Raw genomic sequence first — 25,347 nt, 5'->3', positions numbered from 1 at the left:
TGGTAATTGGCAACAGTCCGAAATTAACAAATACCTAATTTATTATCACAGAACAGATCAAACTTTTACCATTAAGGGATGATTTATGCCAACACACGTGGCGGGCACGAGCCGTACCCCGAACGAAGCACCAATTCAAAACATAACGAGCATTATAAATGAAGCATGAACTACTCATATAAAATGTTCGTTGTTTTGAATTCGTGCCTCGTCCGTACGTGGCACAGCCCGCGCCCGCCACGTGCTGGCATAACATCCCCAAGACTTGGTGAATGTTAGTTTACTGGAAAATCCTACGATTTACCGTCGTTCGAGCCTTTACAGTAACATAATAATTATGCACCTTCAGATAGATACAGCCTGCTTCTAATATTTTAGCCGGCGATGGCGAGGATAGCATTAGATAAGATTAACTTTTTTCAGCACTGCGTTGCGTTGTTCAGATGGTGTAACAACTGGATCTCTTGGTATAGATTGTTAAATTCTTGTCAGCTAAATATTACTTATAACAGCTGCTGGATAGATTAGATAGGTGTACCTTTGTGGTAAAGTAGGGATACTTTCTATACCAAGGTATGTAGGAAGTTATGTACCTAAGGATATTTGCACAATATTTTAGATGATTTTAAGTTATAATAATTAGTAGGTAGGTATTATTATTACTGACCGAGTTCGGTCCAGCAGTGCGCGGAAGTGCAGTATATGGCACTAATTCTCGCGACTTTATCTGACACTAATTTTAAACCCCTTTTACCCCCTTATTTGAATTTTCAAAAATCCTTTGTTAGCGGACGTCTACGTCACAGCTTTCTGCATGCCATCCGTCCAGTAGTGTGACATTGCGTTGATAGATCAGTCAGTCAGCTTTTCCTTCTATGTAATATGTTACCGGCAATCTGTGTACTTTAGTATTGTATAGAATACCTAAAACATTCCGGTAATGTATAATTTTTTTTCTGTATTAATAAATTATTGAAATCGTTTGCGCTTGAATTAATCTACGGGGGGTGTATTTTTGAAACAAACGAAATAAACAAATATAGGATTATATTCAGAGAAACATTCAAAATCCAACATTACAAACATTGGAACACGTTCCAATAGTTTGCGTACAAGCTGTGTACAGACAGACTCGCCTTACATGGGGATCTAGATGGATCAATAAGTATTCAACTAAGTCTATAATCCCATTTGCCCTATTTTAGGTTCGGCAAGTTATTTCAGCCACTATGTTTTTGTCTCAAAATACCTCAAACCTAGTTAATTAAATAGCGCAACCGACACACATTGTTAGATTGAAAAACTCATAAAGCATCCCTCATAATAATGATGCGCAAAAAACTTTTTGACATGAGACATCTCTTATACAATGTGAATAAGTTACTAGTTTCGTGATAAAAGAAAATGATAAGGGTATAAATTAGTATCGCAAATCACTAAAAAATGTCTTAAAACTTCTAAGGCATCTTTACGAAACGTTACTGTACTTTTCTTAATTTATTACATCATATATATACATAATTTCGACATATTCATTTAGTAATCACATAACATTTCTCTGGCAGGTCAAATAAAAAATTAATAGTAACATAATTATCATACATGTTCCAACGACAATGGAGGCTTTTGCCAGCATAAATGTTGTGGTGCTTACGGTACATTCTGTATTCTGTGCACATGCTGAATATTCATGAATGTTACCAGTGCTTAATAGATTTATCTGACTGTCACAGCTATTTCCTATGAATGTGCGGATGATTTGGTAATTCGACAAAAACTTTCTATGATTTACATTATTTTACCGTAAAACACACCAAATTAATTAATTTGAAAGTTACACTAAGCCAGCACAGAACAAACGATATGTATTTCGAGTAAGTACTATCTATTGCCTAATTGTGGGTTCCATACCATACAAAATTATAGAAGCTGTGATAGCCTTGTGGTTAAGACGTCCGCCTCCTATTCGGATGTCGGGGATTCGATCCCGGGCACGCACCTCTAACTTTTCGGAGCTATGTGTGTTTTAAGTAATTAAATATCACTTGATTTAACGGTGAAGGAAAACTTCGTGGAGAAACCCGCACACCTGAGAGTTCTTCATAATGTTCTCAAAGGTGTGTGAAGTCTGCCAATCTGCACTTGGCCAGCATGGTAGATTATGACCAAATCCATTCTCATTCTGAGACGAGACTCATGATCTGTAGTGAACCGGCGATGGGTTGATCATGATGATGATGGTTTTAAAGTTGTGTAAAATTTAAAGGATTTTTTGACGAATTACAAAAATCTTTCACTATAACCAAGAGAAGTATATTATGTAGCCGTAACCGTTTGGGACAGCATGACAGCCAAGTATTCTGCTTTGAAAACAAGTTATATATAATATTCAAAATAAAATTAAAAACACAGAACTTTTTAGACATCGAAATGTTAGACAAAAGTTCTAAACTGGATATTCTTGGAGGGAAAATCTATACCCATATTATAAATATGAAAGTGTGTTTGTTTGTTGTTTTATTGGTTTGTCCTTCAATCACGTCGCGACAGAGCAAGGATTTTCTGCATGGATATATTTAAAGACCTGGAGAGTGACATAGGCTACTTTTTATTCCGGGAAATCAAATAGTTCCCACGGGATTTTTAAAAATCTAAATCCACGCGTACGAAGTCGCGGGCATCAGCTAGTAAAAAATAAGCAAAAGTTACACCGGTTATTTAAATATGTACCTGATTTTATAAAAAATGCACAAGTTTGCTGCATGTTCGTAAAATTAAATATAATATTTACTACGGTTTCTGCTAGCTGGACTATTGCATGGCATATTATTGATAAATGGTGCCACACACAAAGAACAAAGCAGTAATGAAAACATTATTATATATGTATTGATGTTATGATGTACATCTCATTGCATATTAAGGCTATTTTTGGAAATTCAAAAGGACCATGACAGTAAAATACATTTTTCTTACAGATTCATCCACAAAATAGTATAATTATCTTACTTGATTTTTTTTCTTGTTACGGTACTATATAAAAAAACTAATATCCGGTGGCGTCATTAAAATATCTTCTTCTTTAAATTAAATGATTGAAGTATGGTTTAAAATACATAATTAAATATTTAATTGTCAATTTTGTTATAAATTGGCTATACATATTGAAAACATCAAAAAAGCTCTGGATAAGAGATCTGGATGGATGAACTAAAGAATAATTTAAAAGGTACCCATTGCTTTATGCCTACTTATATAATAAATACGAAAGTGTGTCTGTCCTAGCTAGCTTTACACAGCCTCAACAGTTTACACGATTTTGATTAAATTTAGTACAGAGTTTTCAGTTTGAGCTTACATCCCGGGTAGGACATATAGGTACTTTTTATCCCACGAAAATCAAGTTTTTTAAACACCTAAATCACCTACGGAATTTTTAAAAGTTCTTAATCCCACGGCGGACAAAGTCTCGGACATCTACTTTAAAATATATATTATATGTTAGTCAATTGTAAGAAAATCATAAATTAAATTAGTGAAAATTTTGTCATTTATAAACTCTACATTACTTGAGGTAAGTATTTTTATACAACCATATTCCTTACATTGTTATCAATTCATAAACTAGTTCGGTTTGAAATTCAAAAATTATATTCTTACCAATTCGTAAATATTACATTGGTGAAATTTTGTCATTACACGTTCTACATTACTTCGAATTTATACAAAACATATTTATCAATTCATTGTACATAAGATAGCATTTTATTGCTTGATTTTCTTTTCTTCATGAAAATTTCACATTCGCGTCAATTTTATGAAATCATATTAATAAATAATAATACACAATTCTCTGAGCACTATTAATCGCCTAGATAAATAACATTATTTTAAATCTCGCCTCTTACATTAAAATTTCCTTTAAATACGTTAAAAGAAAAAAAAAATTGAAATCTTGTTATTAGGAAGAATAAAAAATAATAGGGTATCTATCCGTTTTATTTTCACGTTAGCGACAGCAGACAAAATAATAATAATTATTTATCATTATTTTACATTATATTTGCTGTTACTTTTAAATTCTTTCTGTGAAAAAAATGTATAAGGCGTGTGCAAGAGCGGGAGCATAGTAAGAAAAATTTCGCAATCTCCTTCGCACGCCCACACCTAATCGTTATGTCTCTATCCAGTTTCTGTCAAGTGCATACATATCTGTCAGAAAAGAATGCTTATCGAACTTTAGAAAGAGATTTCAGCTTCGTAGAGCGTCGTATCGGACACCCGTCGCGCGATTGCTAGAGAATGACAGCTACAATGTCACGATCGCAATCATCTCTGATTGGTTAACGCTCGCTCACTATTGGCTATCAATGCATTGTTGCAACAAGAATCGCACAAATTCAGCCATCAGAGCAATTGAGATTGTAATACTGATTAATGCAGGTTTTAGACAATCGTCCTACAGTTTCTCAACAACAGAGACAAACACTCTACGAACCGTTATTCTCTTTCCAAAGTTCGATATGCAATCGTCTATCTTGTTATTTTTTGAGTGGGTTTACAAAATTATATTTGGGATATTGGGCAACGTAATTTTTTTTGATAAAAATAATGTGACCTACCCTATTGTTATAAATTAGTCAGCTGCTCGAATGAGCAACCTAGTAATAGTTAACGTATCAAATGCGGTACAAATGTATTACTAGTCGTGTATATCAGGGGGCGGAGTCAGGGAGTGTCTCAGTTGTAGATCTTGATGGCTTTTCGAGGTAGTTGACGCGGCGAGCGCTTCGGCGTTTTGTTGATGTGCTCGAGGCCGAGCCAGGGCCGCCCCGTTGCATCTGGAAGGGACAGATCTTTATTACATTTTAGCGCAAGTTCCGATGTGGCTGGATTCTATACCGACACATTGAACTTATGTAAAAGGGTCAAGTGCTCGTTTAAAAATATCACCTCGTCCCAGGCAATGATGAATTATGTGATGTAAAAAAGAAATAGATACGGTTCTAAAGTGAAGACTTAAAACAAGGCACTTAGTTCACATTTGTAGAGCGCTATCTCTTCTTGTCTCATGGGTTTTATCTTCTGTCTTACTCATCATCCCGCATGAATACATCATGTAATATTCAGAATGTCACATGTCTATGGTGCACAAGGCACCTCTCGCACTCTCTTTGAAGTGTAGTCGCTTTGGAGTCTAGTTGCGCCCACTAAGTTAGAAGCTTCTCACTCTCCAGGTCTTTAACTATATCCATGCAAAAATGACGTCAATCTGTTACACCCCTCGAGCCGCTCTACCCGCCTTCTCCACTCCTCTCCCGCTGGCAAGTTAGTTACATATCAATCTCAAATCCCAATGCAAATAGGAATTTTAGCAGGATTTGGAAGCAAGCGGCATCGCGTCAGTTTAGTCATTCTTTTTTCTAACAGACTTAAATAGGCCAGTTTCTAAATCAGCACGATTTATGAATGCAATTCCTTACCGCATTAGGGTTGAGGAGTTGGGTCCTCGAGTTTAACCATAAGTGTTTACTTGGTAGGTGCCTCCAATATTAATTTATAAGCGAATGTTTCTAAATCCCATTAGTTTTGGTGGTCGGTTCAGGTTCCCTGCAGCATCAGGATTAATGAGTTGGAATCCAAATTTTTTATGGGATAATGTCGCAAAGTTTCTCTATCAATTAAAAAAGAATCTACGCAAATCGGTTCAGAAATCTCGGAGATTTCTGTGTACATAGGTAGAAAACACAACTCCTTTTTGGAAAAAGTTCCCTATGTTACACCTTGGTTAATCCTCTACTTATCTGTGAACAGTCCCGGTCGAAATAGTTTAGCCGTTCAGAAGATTTGCCCGTTCAAACAGTTTAAAACGTCAATTTATTTATTAGTATAGACTATAGAGTATAGATATTCGATAATATCAATAGAATATAAAAACTGATTTTTTTATATACTTTGTATCCATCTTTTTATATACTTGTATTCATCAATTATTGTCTTTCAATATGTCTGTCTATCTGTTACAATTCACGGCTCTCCGCCAAATCGATCCTGAAGTTTCGCACGGAAACTGTAATAAATATAATCCTACAAAATATAAGAATTCAGCTGTTTATCAGCAGGCGAATAAATACTCACTTGCATTACTGTTTGGCCTGAAGTCCATAATGTTAATCGTCGCCCTTCGCTTATATAATTAGGTCTGCCATTCGTCACGATAGCAAAATTGTACTGAAATAAAAACAATTTTATCAAATAGGTATATTGTTCTGGTAGAAAGCCCATATTTAATCAATCTTTCACATAAACTAGTCTATTTTTTAATCCCGAAGACAAAAACGACGTTTCGTGTGTTGCCTGTTTTTTACGGGTCTTTAATAGTGATGTGGTGCAAACGATTACTTTCCGATAAAATATTGTAGGTTTTCTTGTGAGATGTTTTAATGAGACAAACAAAAGTGTTGAAAATAATTCCGATTCAAATGAAATAAGTATGGGCCGATTCTTATTTAATAAGTTTTACATAGTTATTGAAAAATCCTTAGGTGAATTATTTTGCATTTTGTAACTAATTATTCTTTAAGTCTTTAAATAATGTGTGATAAGTGCTACTGTTTGATCTAGTAATTACACATATCGTATGTTTTATTTTATCGTTATGCACAAAATACTTATATTAACGATTTAATCTGAACCGAACTATGAGAACACACTATTTTGTTAAGATGGTATCTTATTTTTTAAGACTGAAATTTCTAGCTGTCTGGGATTAAATAATAGACTATAGAGTACTACAACAGCGGTCGGTACGTGCGAAGTCCACAAGTTAAGCTGACCACACATTGCTGCCAGGAGAACGAAATTTTCATATTGAATTGGAATTGAATTAAATACAAGAGAGTAATGTTAGTAAACCCAATTAGGTACTATTCTAATACGCCAACAGCGGATAAATAGTCTTATAATTTTATCCACAAATATTATTTTGTACGCTATGAAACCTTTTCTACGCATTTCTGTGACATCCACCATATTGGATTTGTCACGACGCCATATTACAGGTATACCTGTTTGTGACGGCACTGTACGGTGCTAGGAGTGAAATTTAAATACGAAGCTACCTTCCCCACTCCTTGTCCGGTATGTCGAGCTTCTGCTGAAGGCGGTCCTTGAGCGCCTGGAAGGGCTCGTGATGTTGACCGCGCGTGTAGAACGGAATGCCAAACGTTGCGTACACCTGCTTGTGGAATGTGCGCACGGCACTAGGATTTCATCCTCCTGAATATAAAAAGTTAGATAGAAATAAGTTTTTTTCATTCAAGTATGTACTACTACCTTGATAGAAAAAAGGTAATCATTAAAGTTTCCTTAAAAAAAGGTATTAAAAAAATTGATCTATAATGCATACTAATATTATAAATACGAAAGTGTGTCTATCTGTTTGTCTGCTAGCTTTAACCAACAGTTAATTAATCCAACTTTAATGAAATTTGGTGCAAAGTTAGCTTACATCCCAGGGACAGACATAGTTAGAGTTCCTACGGGATTTTTAAAAACCCAAATCCACGCGGACAAAGTCGCAGGCATCTTCTATATTTATATTTGGTCAAAATTGGCATTCTAGAACCCAAATTTTCTGATGAAACAAAACAAGCCACAGCAAAAAGCTAGTCGAAAATCTGATTATTCCACATACCGATAGATTGAGCTCATCCCTCGGTATCTCCTCTATTCTGTAGAGCCGGGGCGGAGAGATGGTCACCTGATCCAGTGTGAGCTCAGGCTCCGGCCCCGGTAATACTTTGTGACATGAAACTTCCACGATTCGTAATCTGGCGACAACAGTAAGATTACTAAGCCTGAGATCCATAGAGCATACTTTGACTTTTCTCAGACTTAAGTTTCAATTAAAACGAGACAGGTTTATGCCAGCGATTTAGCACTGTCTCCTCTATCTTAAGTCTGAGCAAAGTCAAAGTGCGCTCTATAGATATCAGTATAAGAGTTGACGACTATCATCTATGTATACTTAATATTATAAAGCAGAAAGATTCATTTGTTTGTGAAACTAATGAACCAATTTAAATAATTCTATCATCATTAGAAAGATGATTTACCCAGAAGTAACATGTAAATTACCGACATACATATTAATGAAGTAGATTTCATCATTGGTTTTTATTAAACACTTTTGTCTGCAACTTCGTTGGTAATTTATATGTTACTTCTGAGTAAACATGCTCCAACCTAGAGCTTGAACCATGTTGCTTTGTTACTTAGAAGATGCCTATGAGTAATTATTATTTTGAGTATCGAAATATCACGACAAAGTAAAATGGGCCTAAAACATGCCATGCATTAGATCTTAATCTTGTTCATCCACAGCCAGTGCTTCAAGCAGAACTTTTCCGAAATATAACCCGGTAATAGTGAACGTACAACTTTAAAATCAGGGCCTTTAGATTCATTCTAGTTTATTGTTTAGATGCTCGAAAATCAAAATGTTCCCATAATCAAGCCTTTTAATACTAGAAACTAAAAAAAAGGTATACATACCTTCCAGAACCATCCGGTGACATTTCCACGACCTTAGCTGCCTCTTCTAATATATCTGACACTTTTCCACCTTTATTAGGATATAAAATTAATTCTTTGTCTTCTTTATAATTCGGGCCCACCTGAAAACAAGCAATTCAAGAGTTCACCAAAAATATACTGATTTGCCAGTTTTAATGGCTCTTGTACCTCATTCGGGTCTCATCACAAATAAATAAATAATTGTGTCTGTCTGTCTGCTAGCTTTTGACGGCCCATCTGTTTAACCGATTTTGACGAAATTTGGTACTGAGATAGCTTGCACCCCGGGAAAGGACAGGCTACTTCTTATCCCCGAAAATCAAAGAGTACCCACGGGATTTGTAATAACCGAAACTTACGCGGACGAACATCGCGGGCATCACCTAGTTAATAATAAAATTAGTAGAAAGGAAAAATAACTTACCCATAAACATTTAAATTGCTTCTTGTTGTCTAATTCGTTAACCTTAATAGATAAAATCTGATAGAACAATTTCTTAGGGCACTTTGGTTTACAGTACACTAACAAATCCTTAAGTATTCCGTCGTACGAGTACCTTAGAGGCAGGCCTGGAGTGTCTTTGTAACTGAAACAACATTTTAGAATTTTTATGTGACTTCTCTCTTCAACATGCAACCATACACTTTTACCATTACCACTACCATTTTTAGTTTTAGTTTCTTTGTCATGTTATGTAATATTTTTTGTGTGCAATAAAGTATTTCTATCTATCTATCTATCTATCTATACACTTTATTTTATTCAATGACACGTAAGACGGAGGCCGCACGAAGCGTTTCCGGTGCATTGCGGCGCCGCACCGCTGTGGATATCAGTATTGGACGCCACACGGGCACTGCGTTGCCGCTCTGGCAGAAAGCCACATTGCATTGCATTGCAGCACGACCTCTCCCCGACTTATCTCTGTTCCTAAGTCCGTTGCGCGGTAACGCATCGTGTGGCATGATACAGCGATTTCTATGTAGGATGACGCAACAGCACCGCTCAGGCGCCGCACCGGCAACACAACGCATCGTGTGGCTTCACTCTTAGAGCTGAGGTCAGCAATATTATTATACTCACTTTTGACATTTGAAGAATTGTATTAAGAAAGGATCCACATTTAACCTTTGTCCCACCGCTCGCGCCATTTGATCGTAGCGCATTTGCATTGACAACTCCATTGTAAATCTGAAAAATTTATTACTTAGGCTTAGTATAAAAACCGGAATAACGGATTTTATGGTCCATAATTTCTGAATATAACAAAAGATACAATCCTATTAGACTGTCACACTGCGTCGTGATACCACAGCAGCCAATAAGTCAGAGAGATAAATCTGTCTCGTATTAAGTCAAAGTCAAACGTTTTATAGATCTGTCTAAAGGTTCCTTGTTTTACTAAGGTTTTTTTAAGGTCACAACGCACTTGAGCAAAGCGTACTCGAGCGACGCGGCGCGGCAAAATTAGTTTGTGAGTTTGTATGCAGCAAAGCGCTGCCGCGTCGAGTCGCGTCGCGTGGCGTAGCGCAAATGCGTTTGGACCAATAACGTTGTTCACTGACCCGGGATCGTTGGGCACGGTCTTGTCCACGAACTGCACCTCCACCTTGTAGAAGATGTACTTGAAGTAGTCCTGGCACGTCGGCAGCTCCAGCTCCTCGTGCCGGTTGTCGGCCCGCTCGAACACGATGATGTCGCCGTCCATCAGCTCGTCCAATACCTGGCCGCGTGCACACGACTCAACCCGAGGGGCGGCGGCAGCGTGCGACCGCCCCCGCTGTTCCTGTCCCACTCACACGTACACGACCAGAGCGAGATACACACAATAATAAGATATGCTACCAGAAATTATGAGAACCTGTATCAGTACCAGATTTAAATTGTAGTGTATTCAATATTTAATTATGATAACACTCTGATCGCGCTGTTTTGTATGATTGAGACATAAACAGTATGTCTCAATTATTATAGTTCCGGGCAAACTAGTAATCAATTCATAGTTTTTTTAGAACATAATGATGTCGCTGTCCAATATATCCCACGGGCGTTCCTCTATTCCTATCTCACTCACCCTTACACGACAAGAGCGAAATAGACAGGATATGCTATCGGAAATAATGATGTAGCTTTCCAATTCTCGACTGAATAGGCCCAATATTTAAATCAAGGTTATCGCTCTGGTCGCGCTGTTTTGTATGAGTGAGACAAACATCTCTCAATAAACTATGTACGTAATAATTTCTTGCAAATTGCACAATCATTTTTTTTAAGTAGGTACACTTAGATTTCAGAAAATAGGCGATTAGGGTCCGAAAATCGAATTTAGATAAAAACAGATTGAATACTTAATATAAGGTTGGGATAAGGTGCACAAGTTTTTTTAAATTTTGCTCTCGTCACAATGTTTTGTATAGTGAGACAGAAACAGTTTAAATTTTTGTAATAACAATCTTGTGAAAAAATCATTCATAGTCTCAAAAACCATTAGAACTGTTTTAATGGTATACCAGTATAATACTATACCTTAGGCGTCAATATTTGCATGCTAAAACAGTTTATTCTAAAATAATAATTAACAAAAGCTGATGTAAAGAGTAGCCACTGAGAAGTTAACCTTATAGCGAAACAAAAAAGTCTTCATCTGTTTGGCAATTTAGTGATTCTGATTAAAAAATATTACAAAAATATTATATACTGCAAAATAATAATTATTAATTCACATTAATGCAAGTTGTACTTAAAACTGGAATAGGTACTTGTTGCCTTCTTATTACTCGGTCACTAATCAAGATTATTTAAATCAGCAAAAAATGCTGTATAATTTTTACTAAATGAATTTGTGAAGTTGCTACTCGAAAATGTAATCTTCTTGTATTAGGTAGGTACTTAAAACTAATTATTAAAACTAGTGAAAAGTTTGCCAGAGTAAACTGATAAATAATACCTTTTCGAGAGGATCGTTGTAGTTGTTGATCTTTTCCACGAAGTCCGGCTTGATCTCTTCGTATAGAACTAGAGGAGTGTCGGGCGGGAAGCCTAATAGAAAAAGAGAAAATTTTAAAATATAAAACGAATTTATTTTTTGGTTGGCCTGACACATGTCTAAGATCGTGGTCACGAAGGTCGTAGTCGCGATGGGACCACCGGACTCATTGCAACTGAGTCGAAACATTGGCAGATAAAATCACCAATTTTTTTATTTGTACCAAAAAAAATACAATAAAGAGAAAAAGAGTGAAAGTAGACAGGGAAGCACTTATTTCTACGAGAGATCTCTACCAGTGGACCTTGACCAGTGCGAGAGGTTTTAGAGGGAGTAGAATAAGTACAAAAAGAAGATAGAAAATATTCATGAAAAGAACATAGTAGATATTATGTAATCGTGGTGTGTACCCGTTTTCTACAATACAATGTCTGAGAACCTGCTCTGAGGTCGCGCTGTGGTGACCTGAGACATGTCTAAAACCTGCTCTGAGGTCGCCCTCTAGTGACCTGAGCCATGTCTTAAATTCCAGAACATATACATATGTTATAGCTGCAAAAACAGCATATTCAATCAGTCCAGTAAGTTTGAGGAAAATCATAACAGACCTAGATAAAACCAATCGTTATTTTATTTTATAATTATTGTTTTATTGAATGTTTAATTAAATGCTGTAGTAGTCTGAAGTAGGTATGAGCTAACATAAAGATTATAAAACAAATTAAGGCATAGACATTCTCACCAGCACGTTGTTGAGTATTGTATAAGGTCGGCCGGCTTGCTGGCTATGGGCAGGTAGTGGTGCCCACAATAGTGTATGCGCTTCTGTTTGGGATCGTAGAACTTGAAGAACAGAACAACTCGTTCTCCTTGTCGAATGGCGGGCAATGTACTGAAGCCGGAGTCTGGGGGTAACATCTCTAGAAAGATGTTCCAGGGGTTCATGTTCTCGGATATGTCTGCTACTGTCCTTATTCTGCTCGTTCATGAAGTCCAGACAGGTTGGTCGACAAGTCTGTTGGAACAATTTTGATTTTCAGACAAAATTTCAACATACCATAAGAAATATTACGTAGATGTAATTTGGTATAGGATGGTAATTTTTTTTATCGTAAATCAATTAAAAATACTTACTGCAAGTGGTTATTTCTATATTGACGTCTGATGCAGACCTATCGAACGACTGAAATGGTTTATGTAGGCGCAACAAACCGCTTTTTAATTAAAAGTTCATACCTACTATCCATGCGAAGATTTCGCGGTTATTAAAATAATCTAACCCTGCTACACTATTGAGCTTTACGATGATAATAATCATAGATAATATGGCACACTGGTTACAATACATTCTAACACGGCCAAGGGCGTAAATGCTTCTGGGGATATCGGAAGTTCTTAGCTAACATCTCCATAAGCTCCACTAGTTATGTTGGAAGGACTAGTTATGTTGACGCTCAGCAGAATAAAAATATCCAGAACTAAATGTTCTGATAAATCAATACGATGTGTAGCTCACCTGGTTAGAACGTGCACTGAACGGCCAAGGGCGTAAATGCTTCTGCGGATATCGGAAGTTCTCAGCCAACATCTCCATAAGCTCCGTGACAGTGGCCTGTTTCCGGACGCGGAACCTCGGTAGTGCGCGCGCTCCGGGTCATATAGGTCGTTGCCTTGATGACCGTCGAATGCCTCCTCCAGGACTACGTTGACGTTCATGTAGAGATGCGCCTCGTTGCGCTCTTTGCGACGTATCTGTTCAAAAATAATTTAATGGCCTATATAATGCCACAACAATACACCATCCATACTTGCTTTTTTAATAAATTTTTAATCTGTTCCTTATAAACATTTTTTTTTCTAAGTTAAAGATATAAGATAACACAATCAGTCCAAAGATTGAACAGAATTAGATTCTTATTTGTAAGCACTGTACACTACCTGGAATAAATTCCTTATCAAAAGTGTGACACATCTAGTCTTACATCCATTCATACTAATATTATTCATACTTAATATTATAAATGCGAAAGTGTCTGTCTGTCTGCTAGTCTTTCACGGCCCAACCGATTTTGGCGAAATTCAGTACAGAGATAGCTTGCATCCTGGGGAAGGACATAGGGTACTTTTTATCCCAGAAAATCAAATAGTTCCCATGGTATTTTTAAAAACCTAAATTCACGCGTACGAAGTCGCGGGCATCATCTAGTATATTATTATAAAAGTTTATTCTGTCTTCAAAATATTGTTTAAATGTTTATTCTAATATTACGACATACAGTTTCGATTCTTTTTTTCCTCTGCAAGCCGCTCGCTGAGTTCGGTTGGTATGTCGGCTTGAGTTACTTCTTGTAATACAGTCTTCAGCTGAGAGTCCCCTGCAAAGTTCATCACAAGTTTTAAATAATATAATAAATCAGTATCCAGGCACAGTCCACGACTTCCAACAAAACGTCGAAGCTTCGACGTCCTGGCAGGCGTCAAATGTTAGTACATTGGACGCTGGTAGCCCTATTTTTTCTATTATTTCATGTCAACATAGCCTAATATTTCACACCCCACCATATCGTCGATTCAGGATCAAACAGAGAGTTTAGTTCACTCTAGTCAAGGTTTAAACATCAGTCGTAATAAAGTATAACGCGTAAATTTAATTCCCTCACGCGCCATTTTAACTTTTCGTGTCAAAAGGTGAACCATACTTTTGATATAACAGTTGAGCCATAGAGTTATAATGGCGCGTGCGGAGTCATTTTCTACGGGCTATATGTCATGTTTTTGACAGATTTATGTCCACTTCGAGTTTTTTGGAATAAAACACTTACCTCAGTCATATGATGTTTAAATATAGTAAATCATCTATATATTATAGTGAATCAAACATACTGGGTGAGAGAATATTATTTTCACCGACCGACACTTTCGACACACCCGTAAACTATTTTGTAATCGTGTATTCATCAAAGATGACAGTAGATTGGGTAACTGCATACTTTTTTAATTAAGAAGGTTTTTTAGTCTCCACCACTACCTGATATAAACCAACATGTACGCATTGGTGCAGTGGCGCACGGTCAGGGCCATGTCCTCGTCGTGGCCGCCGTAGTTGTACTCGATGGCCTCCTGCTTCGTGCACCGCGACACCACGTCGTCGTCGAACTTACACCACTGTACAAACATTCATATATTTAACTTAAACATGTAAATTGTGTGAATGTGCATGTAGTGTTTGCTTTCAAATGATTTTACAAACAACGTCATTTAATTTAACTTTATGTAATTTAAGATCATTTTTGTAAAAATCGCTAGCGAACCTTTTCAATAAAAAAAAAAAAAAATTAAACTAATTCGTGATATACCTACTTGCTACTACCAATTTCATAAGACTGATTAGCGGAATTCGTTTGCACATAAAAGCGCACCCTTGCGCCAACTAAAACCGTATACACACCAATGAAATAGAGACCTTATAGCTTGACTAGCTTATGCTCGCGACTTCATTCGCGTGGAGTACACAAATTTCAAACCCCTATTTTACCCCCTCAAGGGTTGAATTTTCGAAAATCCTTTCTAAGCGGATGTCCACGACATATGCCAAATTTCAGCCAGATTCGTCCAGCAGTTAGAGCTGTGTGTTGATAAATCAATTAGTCAGTCATCTCTTTCTTATATATATATATAGATGTTAAGATTTTAAACACAAGAATAACAGAGACGCCGTGTTATCTCGCTCATAATTCGCCTGTGCCTGCTCTGTACACTGCCCGACTCCCGACTCGGCGAGTATGGCGTACGGCGTGTAGTCGGCCAGTATTTTCGGTTTTTCTTACATGGCTAATGTAGACATACGTATATTATGCGACAGATGACTGGCCATTGGGGGGCAATGGCAATCCGGTGCGGGCGAGCGCAGGTGACGTGCGGGTAGTCGGGCCCCTCGCCTTATTTCGAGATCAATCGGGGTATGGCCCGATTGCTATCTCGACCTGTCGGTGTCGCGGACCATAGATGTTGTTCAGATATATAAAAAATAAACATACCTTGCCGTCGCCTTTGGGGTTGATGAACACGACATAGTGTCCCCCGTGGTTGTCGCCTGAGTGCACGAGCACGGCGTGCAGCGTGTAGTCGGCCGGCGTCTCCGGCTTCTCTTGCAGGTACGCGTCTAGGTTTATGTGCTCGTAGAACTCAAACCTATACAAATTATATTAAAATAGTAACGGCCTGCGCAGACTATAGTCCTTTATTTAGACTTATAGTCTTTCGTGGACAATAGTCCCTCATATGTGCAAGCTCTTCATATATCGTTGAAACAAATGCGAAATGGAGTCAAGTCTTCTCATTGTCAATTACATAAATGCCTGAAGACGAAAGTCCTTAACCAGTGTCCTTACTATCCTCACATGTAGGTGTAAGCACAGACAAATTCCCTCATCTACAAATTCAAAGTCGTTCAGTGAGCTATGGAGAGAGCTATATTAGTAGTTTCCCTAAGGGATGAGATACGCACAACAGACGGAAACGTTTAAGTGCCGAAACCAGCACAGAGTAATAAAATAATAAGGGATGAGATACGAAATCAAGAGACCCATCGGGAGAATCAAGGTCACTGACAGAGCCCAAACCAATATAGCAAGCTGAAGTGGCAGTGGGCAAGCCACGTTTATTGTAGGGGCAATGTGGCTAATTCCGTTCTACACAATCTCTAAACTAAACTAAAATGACACGTCTAAATCTATTGTTATCCCTTTCAAAATGTTGCTTGCGGTAAAGGATAGCACTAGATTTAGACCTGTTAATTTAGTTTAGTTTAGAGAATTGTCTACAAGAGAATCGGCCCCAATGGCCGCTGAAAATATACTAGTCCATGCAAACTTACCTATCGTTAAATTTGACGGAGCTATCTGTGATAGGGTCATACTGGAATCGCATGAGGTGCAAATGCAGCACTGGCGGGAATGCCGCGAAGATGACTCCCTTCTCGGCCTCCTGCAGGCCGTGCTCGCCCGCGTCGTATTTGTTCTCGCCGTCGAGAGTCTCCGTGCTGATGTAGTCTTTGAATGACTCATCAACTGAAATCAAACATAAAGTTCTAAAGGATGAAGTTGATATAGGCCCAGATCACTTGGTCGCGTGAAGAAGAACATCTACAGCGGCGCTCCCCTTGCAAAGCCTTCGCGTAACTCTTTTCAGAGAGATAGAGGGAGAAAGAGAGGCGTTTACAAAATTTTAGACTACAGCACGTATTGTATTTGTTATTGCGACGTAACAAGTGTCACTATTTAAACGTCTTTGTGGAATGATTCTATGTGCATTCTATTCACAATAAAGAGGTTAAAAAACAAACCAAAATGATTCTTCTGTACCTGGCAGGTACAATTAAGTATCTATTCTGTTTCTGTGGTTATAGATGGATTCATTTATACGTGTACGTCATTAATAGAGTGCGACATACACGATATTATGTTGTCCTTATCATAGTTCCGCTTTTATTTGTTAGCTACCGCTTTATGACAAGCAAACCAAAATTTTCATACTATGAAAAGTTCTTGCAATTCACGAAGGCGTGTGGCACAACAAAGCAAGGCAAAAAAAAGAAAAAGGAAGCAAGCCATGTCAGCTATAAAAGGTCTCCGATCATCATGTCGGAGGACAAAAAAGCGGACATACAAAAAAAAGAAGGCGTGTGGCTCATGCTTGTGTTTAAGTCGTATCGGTATAAGTCACGTACACTGAATGTGTGCGTTTGCGAGCGCTTGCTCGCAACTGATTGGTCCGACATGCACGCACAGTTACGCAATGTCCGTGTATCCGACGTAACCACAAGTAAAGTCCACTCGCCTTCGTGAATTGCAAGAGCTGTACAAACTTTTAACATTGGATTGTCATTAAGTGCAAGCCCTGTTACTACACACATACTGTACCTAAAAAAATGAAATCTTGGAAAAGCAAAGTTAAATGTACTAACTAATAATTTGGTAGAGCAAATATTAGTGATTGCTTATATTATTATAATTTGTAATACATACTATTTTTCTTTCCCTTTATATTAAGTTGTATGTCATAAAAGGTTTCAACCCGGGTGCTTGAAACGTTGACATTCTTGCATTTGATGTACGAAGTCATTTTGCCTTCAAACAACCTTGGTACTGTTCCTTCAACACAGGTTCCTTTCATCTTACTTTCCAGCTTATCCAGAAGTACCTAAGTATAAAAAATTTATGGACATCATTTATCCATGATTTATCATTAATTATTCATTAGAAGCTGTGGTAGCCTAGTGGTTAGGACGTCCGCCTTCAAATCGGAGGTCCGGGGTTCGATCCCGGGCACGCACCTCTAACTTTTCGGAGTTATGTGCGTTTTTAAGTAATTAAAATATCACTTGCTTTAACGGTGAAGGAAAACATCGTGAGGAAACCTGCATGCCTGAGAGTTCTCTATAATGTTCTCAAAGGTGTATTAAGTCTGCCAATCCGCACTTGGCCAGCATGGTAGACTATGGCCAAAACCCTTCTCACTCTGAGAGGAGACCCGTGCTCTGTAGTGAGCCGGCGATAGGTTGATCATGATGATGATTTATCCATACTTATTTTTAATACCTACACTGCAAAACAAAATTCACTCAGTTGTGTATAACATTAAATGTATAATGTATACAAAAATAGACTTATACAGCGTAATTCTTTTTTTGCGACAAGCAAACCTTACCCTCAAAAACTCCTGTACATCATGCTGCATAAAAGAGTCAAGTGTCTCCCATCCAAAACTCTTTGTAAGTTTCTTAGTGCCTACAGGTTTATCCGAGAACTGCAATTCGTAGAACACGCGTTGCAGTGCTAAGGCGACAGACCTAAAGACAATAACGCATAATCTCAATAGCTATTACAAAGTTAATTAGCTTTTTTAGGGTTCTGTACCTAGTATAAGACCTACCTACCAGCCAAATTTCATGATTCTAGGTCAACGGGAACTACCCTAAAGGTTTTCTTGACAGACGTGACAGACGGACAGATAGAAAACGAAGTGATATTATAAGGGTTCCTTTTTTCCTTCTGAGGTATGGAACCCTAAAAAAGGCTTAGAATAACTGAACCAAACCTTTCTCATGCAACATTCCAAAGGATGGTGAAAACCACATTGAAAATTGAAATATTGCAGTAAATTATTACAGCAAGTTGTATACAGAACAGAAACTAGGCTTATTTTGAGTTAGATTTACCTTGTTGAGTCATCAGATTCCGTGGGCATTTTGTAAACTGCCTTTCTCAATTGATTTGTAAAGTACAAAGTTTGTAACAAAGAATTCATGTAACAGGTTGCGCCTTGGTTTTTCAAACCTGAAATTAAAGGAAAATGTAAATCCCTTTTCAAGTCAATTATGTCAATCAACTATTTTTTTCACACAAACAAAGAATAGGGTATGGGCCTTCTGTTCTATCTTCAAAGAAATTTCCGAACCAAGAATGGACAAAATAACTTTATTGAGAGCCAAAAATAAATTAATTAATGAGCTATTTTCAACTTATCCTTTTACATACAAATTATTACCGAGTGGGATTCTCAAGTACACCTACAAGAAGGTACACCTACTTATATAAAATGATTGCTATTTTCTAAGTAAAGCGATATTGATTTATATTGAATACTCATAACTCTTGTAGTAGGTGTAAGCTGTGATCGTAAAAAAAGAAAATCACGTCATCGAAATATATCACGTCGTCCTTGATGTAGCCCTCTTCACTGTCGAACACGTCGGACAACGACATGAAGTGAGAGAAACCCCAATCATTCTCCTTGCTGTGATACACTTACCAACATAGCCTGTGTGCTTCTTGGAGTCCCAGGAGACGCCATGCGGAGCCTCCGCGGTAACGTGCACCTCGAGGGTGATCGCGTCATCCTTGATGTAGCCCTTCTCACTGTCCAACACGTCGGACCACGACATGAAGTGAGAAAATCCCCAATCGTTTTCTTTGCTGTAAAAAGATTATATAATTTAATCATAAGCAGCACATTTACCATGGGAAGCTGGAAGAAATCTCTATTAGAAATTAGCCAATGTCCAATTCATTTATTATGTAACCACAATTTTTGACAAAAATTCAAAATTCAATGACAATAATAAATAAATTACATAGGCAAAAATCATTAAAAAATTCTCAAGATTGATTTTTTTACTTGTTTTAATTATAAAAATAACTTGTCTTGGGGTTAGTTAAACATTAATTGTAGCTATAAACAAATCAAGTTAATCAGATAAATTCAAATACCCACCTATAAAACAAATGCTGAATCTTTCTATAAAATGGCTCAGTCTCTGGTTTGTGAGAGATGAGCCTAAGCTCGGCCATTGCATAGCAGGACCAGCTGGACGACTCACTCTCTCCATTACACTGAAGGAAGAAGCCCAAAGACTTCTGTTGCTGACGATCAGGTGACGGGGCTTGGCGAGGCATGACCATGATCTTCCATGGCAGGTTGCGGACGTAGCACGGTGGTGACAGTACAGAGTCCTTCAGGCTTCTGAAATTATGTACTGTGAACCGGAAGGTTGCTTCTGAACGCGCTTCGTCGTCCTCCATTTCGGCGTCCAAGCAAGCCAACTGCAATATCGTTTAAAAATTAAACCTCCTGAGACAGTTAAAAAACATTCAATTAAAAAAATCATTTCTAAATTTAAAATAATTAGACCAACTCAATAAAAAGCCTAAATTGCACCTTCAGGCTAACTTGCTTTTTTAATCTGTAATCCTTATAAACATATTTTTTTTTCTAAGTTAAAGATATAAGACAACACAATCAGTCCAAAGATTGAACAGAATTAGATTCTTATTTGTAAGCACTGTACACTATCTGGAGTAAATTCCTTATCAAAAGTCTGACACATCTAGTCTTACATCCATCCATACTAATATTATAAATGCGAAAGTGTGTCTGTCTATCTGTCTGTCTGCGAGCCTTTCACGGCCCATCCGTTCAACGGATTTTGACGAAATTTGGTACAGCGATAGCTTTCATCCCGGGGAAGGACATGAGCTACTTTTTATCCCGGAAAATCAAAGAGTTCCCACGGGTTTATTTAAAACCTAAATCCACGCGTACGAAGTCGCGGGCATCATCTAGTTTCAAATAATAAGCACTTTCCATCTTCATTATAAACTTACAGGCATGTCAGATGACGAGGTCTCCTGGTTTTTCATAACATCATTCATAACTACACCACCATTAGGCCCCTTCATCAGATCTTCAACCCAAATCTTGTCTGTAGCTGACACAGCTACAGTTTCCACTAAAATAAACATTATTTAGTATGCAAATTAACTAAACACAAAATATGTCATGACTACATAGCTGTGTTCATATTTACACAAAATCTTACTTTTATCCTTAGATGGTATTTATTGCAATAACATCAGTTGTTACAACCTACAGGCATTCTACAGGGAAAATAATTCATCCATTGTTCAAATGACAGTAATTTTGAAATATTCTGACAAATTGACAATACAATCTCCTTTGTCATTTTTAATAAACAGGTTTTGATACTATTTACTAATATTATAAATGCGAAAGTGTGTCTATCTGTCTGTCTGCTAGCTTTTCACGGCCCAACTATTTGACAGATTTTTATGAAATTTGGTACTGAGTTTTTTTATCACAGAAAATTAAAGAGTTCCCACAGGATTTTTAGAAAATCAAAATCAGCGCGGACGATGTCGCGGGCATCATCTAGTATTCAATAATTGCAATATGCGTTCCAAACCAGCTGAACTGCCCCTATTTTGCTCAGGTGGAATTTAAACCAATAATTTTCTCTTCATTTTAAGCTAAAAGCTCAATTATCAATTTCGATGGTTAAAGTTAAGGACACTCACACAAACTTTCATTTCCTATTTAATTCAAAAAGAGAAATTCAAAAATCGGAGAACACACTGAACGCATACTTAGTTATTTCTTCATTCTTACCCAAAAGTCTAAATACCAATTTTCATGGATAAAACTTGAAAAATAACATATTTTCACCCACATAGGAGTGCAATTTCCAAAATTTTTTTTAGGAAATGTGTGTTTACAGTATGCGGCAGAAAGTAAGGTACATCGAACTTTAGAAGTAGATAGGGGATTTGTAGAGCATATTGTCTCTGTCGTTGAGACATACAAAAGGTCTTATAGGTATGAGTGACAGAGACAACACTCTACAAAGCCGAAATGTCATACTGTACAAGTTTCTAACCCCAGCAGTTTAGGCTATGTATTTTGTAAAGAGTTCAATATTCATATAATATAATAATAATGTTTATTGTTACAGGCAATCTGTACCCGTATTCCCATATGTGGACAGCAAAAAAATATACAGAAACTGGAAACATAGTCATTCCAAAACCACTGAAAGCTACAAGGTTTTTCTGAAAATTAATAAACTGTACATTATGTTCTTATTAACTGAAGCATAAGTAAACTGGTTTAAAGATCTCAGAACTTGTTACATACGACACAAGTGCTGCCATACTTCAGACCAATATCCTCCAGAATGTTAAAATGTATATTATACTTATTTAACGTTTTTTAGTTAACAGTAAATTACATCAACTATGTAAATTTTAAGATAATAGCATCTTTTTAAAAACTAATTTAAGTTAATATTGTGACTATCATCTAGTTTCATAAATATAGTATGAGTGGTTTGTATAGAATGCAAGATAAATATTTAGATTTCAAAAAAATACTTGTCATCATCATCATCATCATCATCATTTAGATGTCATAAAAATTAATTAGTATTGTAATAAAATCTATACCTACTTTAAACATGAACCTTTACTGAATAGTTATTCAGAATAGATAGGATTACGCTTAATTTATGTAATGGTGAAATACATGATTAGTAAATGCTAAAACAAAGCATTCTAAATATAGATTTTGACAACTTGCACTTTCCCAACAAAGATGTGAATTTCACTTTACACATTTACTTAGGTGGTAACTTACTTTATGAATCGGTTTCAGTTTCATTTAATGTAAAACTAATTCTGACTATGAAAAAGCTATTGTCACTTCACAAAAATTGAGGTTAAGTGTAAAAATGTGAAAAGAATATTTTCAATAAACTCTGCACATGAGATGCAAAACACCTGATGTCACGATGTCATAACAAATTTATCAATTACGACTGGTTTCGTGTCAATGAACGTAAAAAACAAGGTTACAGTGTAGAACTTGAATCTAAAAGTAGACTAATAATTCAAGTAGAATGTTTAGCCAAGAACGATTATAATAATAGTTATTGTGGTGAACTCACCTTCCTGCGTTTCCATTTCCTCGACTTGGTTTACATTGGGGTCGTGCTGCTGCCTGTCAGGTGCAGGCGTGTGATTCATGTTATCCGGGCGCGCCACCGGGGACTGTCGCCCACAACTCTTAGAAATTTCCTAAATAAATGTTTCACTTTAGCAAATGACTAATTGCACAAGCCCTAACATCTGACTATTGCACTGCACCTACCTTTAACGGCACGGGATTGCTCCCTTTGCACTTGTTAAATATTCGCTGAACGAAATTCAGCGGACCCTTTTCATCGACTCTAGCACCCTGCGCACCCTTACTTTTCTTGGAGGACAAGATGTTAATTTTCAAAGACTGTTTACTAGCGGCGCGGCCGATGTCTGCAATTTTCAACACAAGGGCTCGATAGCAGTGCACGCTAATGGCACGTTCATAATCTTATAATCATTGCCAGAAGAACATAATTGACGTGATATATCGGCGAAGTACAAAATTACACTTTCGTATTCGACTCAAAACTTATTTTCGTAAAAATAAACAAAATGGTGGATATCTAATTTAATTTCTGGCTTCGAATGTGTGTCCCGGTTTTGATCGACGAATACACCATTTTATCATTCTTTCACATTCACTGTAGTGATGTACCTAACTCTAAATTATTTATCGGTTTTTAAATTTGCCGATTTATGCACAACATAATTAACGCAGGAATCTAATAAAAACTGCCATATCCCATCCGATTGTGACATCAATCAGAGGTGATTACGATCGTGACATTGTATCTATTCTACCGCAATCGCACAGCTGTAGGGCGATTTCATAAAACCTGCATCAACCATTATTAGAATCTCGTTAGTGCGAGTGCTGTCGGTGGTATATTTGTTCGGGACTACTAGTTACATTAGGGCGGCTGCCCAGAGCTGGTATAAGTCAGAACACCTTTTTGGTTGGTATATGGTTTAATTGGGTTACAACGGAATTACAAAAATGGTATATATTATAATTAAAGATAATGTAGTGTACGTCCGTTCGCGTCGATGATCGTACACGAAGGCGCCAATGTGTGCTTCTTCGGCAGGTAGCTCACGTTGCGCTGATGGGGCAGTCAGCCAGCGTAACACCTCCCCCATTGGATGCGCAATTATTCGGGGATGTTCAAAGTGGAGCCGAATATTGCGGCTTACTGGTAGCATTAAAAGTTCTTGATTCATGGAATGATGGTTGAGCTGCTCTCTCTGAGCCTCCTTAGACAGAGAGAAAGGCGTGGATTATCACGTTTCATCTACCTCCTGTAACAGTATGATTTTAGTAGATGTGTTCTCCGGATCAGTTGGTTCTTCAGTCAGTGATATCTTCTGCTTGCATAAATTTAAAGAATTGACCTTCGGGCATTCAGCCTCTATGTAAATGAAAACCTTAGAATTGGTTGAGATAAGAGTGTGCAGGTGGTACTATAGTATTACGTTACTTGAAATAAGCTAAACTGATAAAATACGCTAAATGTAACCGGAAACCTCAGGACTATGGATCAGTTCTGTAAATGATGCGTTACTCTAAATGTCTAATAACTAGGTACCTAAGTTTCTATGTCGAATAAAGACTTTTAATATTACTGCTAAAATGTATATCTAAAATGAAGTGATAGTATTTGTACTAACTCAAATAGTCGAAGAAGGCTATATAGTTATAACTCGTAATTTCTTGCATATTTTATCTAGAAATTTACAAAAATTCGAGCAGTGAGCATATAGCTAAAATTGCTCATTATTCTTATTAGTCACTCTGTGACATAAGTAAGAGCTTTCCTGATTTTATCTGATTTAGTGAAAGGGTAGTTACATCTAGTTTTTAAATTTAGGAAATCTCTGAAAAATAGGTAAAACTATCGAGGACAAAGTTATAAAGGTACATAGGTATAAACTTCGGTATAAAATAGATTTCTTATTTAAAAGCATTAATTGAATAAAATAATGTAGTTATAGTGTTCCTATCAGTAGGATGAAATTCGATCGTGGGAATGTCGCAAGGGCTTGGTAGAAAGATACCTAACTGCTAATCTAAAAATGTAATATGAAAATTCATTTTATGTGGGCCTTTTAAATCGGGATTTCGGAAAGGGTTTTTTTCGATTTTTTCTAGAAGTATATATGTGTATAGCTTGATTATGAGTCACTGAACTTTGGATAGGAATTTCGGGATTTTTTGGTAAGTTAGTGCAAGTGGTGTCAGTACGAGATGAATTTTTGACCATTGATTTCGAAAATTTAACAGATTTTGATTTTTTTGAGCGATTAAAACATACTGGTATAGTTTCTTTCAACTGATCGTCTGCAGTAGGGTTCATTTTCTTAGCAATCGTAAAATTGTATTCAGCTAATTTTAAGTTCCAACGCGTAATACGAGGACTCGGGTCTTTTAAATTCGATAACTCAGGAAAATCGGAAATTATTTTAACCTGTCTGCTAAAGAGATATGGTCTAAAGTACTTAGTTGCCCAGAC

The 25,347-nt window shown here is 37.0% G+C and overlaps 1 protein-coding gene across 1 annotated transcript; it reads right to left on the bottom strand.

Moving 5' to 3' along the window:
• Positions 1-1,030: 1,030 nt before the first annotated feature.
• LOC117987576 (ubiquitin carboxyl-terminal hydrolase 7-like) lies at positions 1,031-23,479 on the bottom strand. Its single transcript, XM_069502712.1, is given in 28 exon segments — positions 1,031-4,841; positions 6,139-6,180; positions 6,183-6,233; positions 7,123-7,248; positions 7,251-7,278; positions 7,697-7,832; positions 8,557-8,678; positions 9,002-9,164; positions 9,662-9,769; positions 10,144-10,301; positions 11,526-11,617; positions 12,307-12,323; positions 12,325-12,539; positions 12,541-12,579; positions 13,081-13,196; positions 13,199-13,324; positions 13,850-13,939; positions 14,594-14,729; positions 15,602-15,755; positions 16,441-16,633; positions 17,591-17,765; positions 18,273-18,414; positions 18,784-18,901; positions 19,377-19,540; positions 19,839-20,167; positions 20,729-20,853; positions 22,864-22,993; positions 23,067-23,479. Coding segments are annotated over 27 exon segments (3,345 nt in total). The 5' UTR covers positions 22,943-22,993; positions 23,067-23,479; the 3' UTR covers positions 1,031-4,740.
• Between the last annotated feature and the right edge of the window lie 1,868 nt (positions 23,480-25,347).

Source organism: Maniola hyperantus, chromosome 13 (assembly GCF_902806685.2).
Source record: "Maniola hyperantus chromosome 13, iAphHyp1.2, whole genome shotgun sequence".
NCBI classification, from domain to species: Eukaryota; Metazoa; Arthropoda; class Insecta; order Lepidoptera; family Nymphalidae; genus Maniola; species Maniola hyperantus.
The sequence above is the reverse complement of the archived record's forward strand: the minus strand, read 5'-3'. Positions and strand labels throughout refer to the sequence as shown.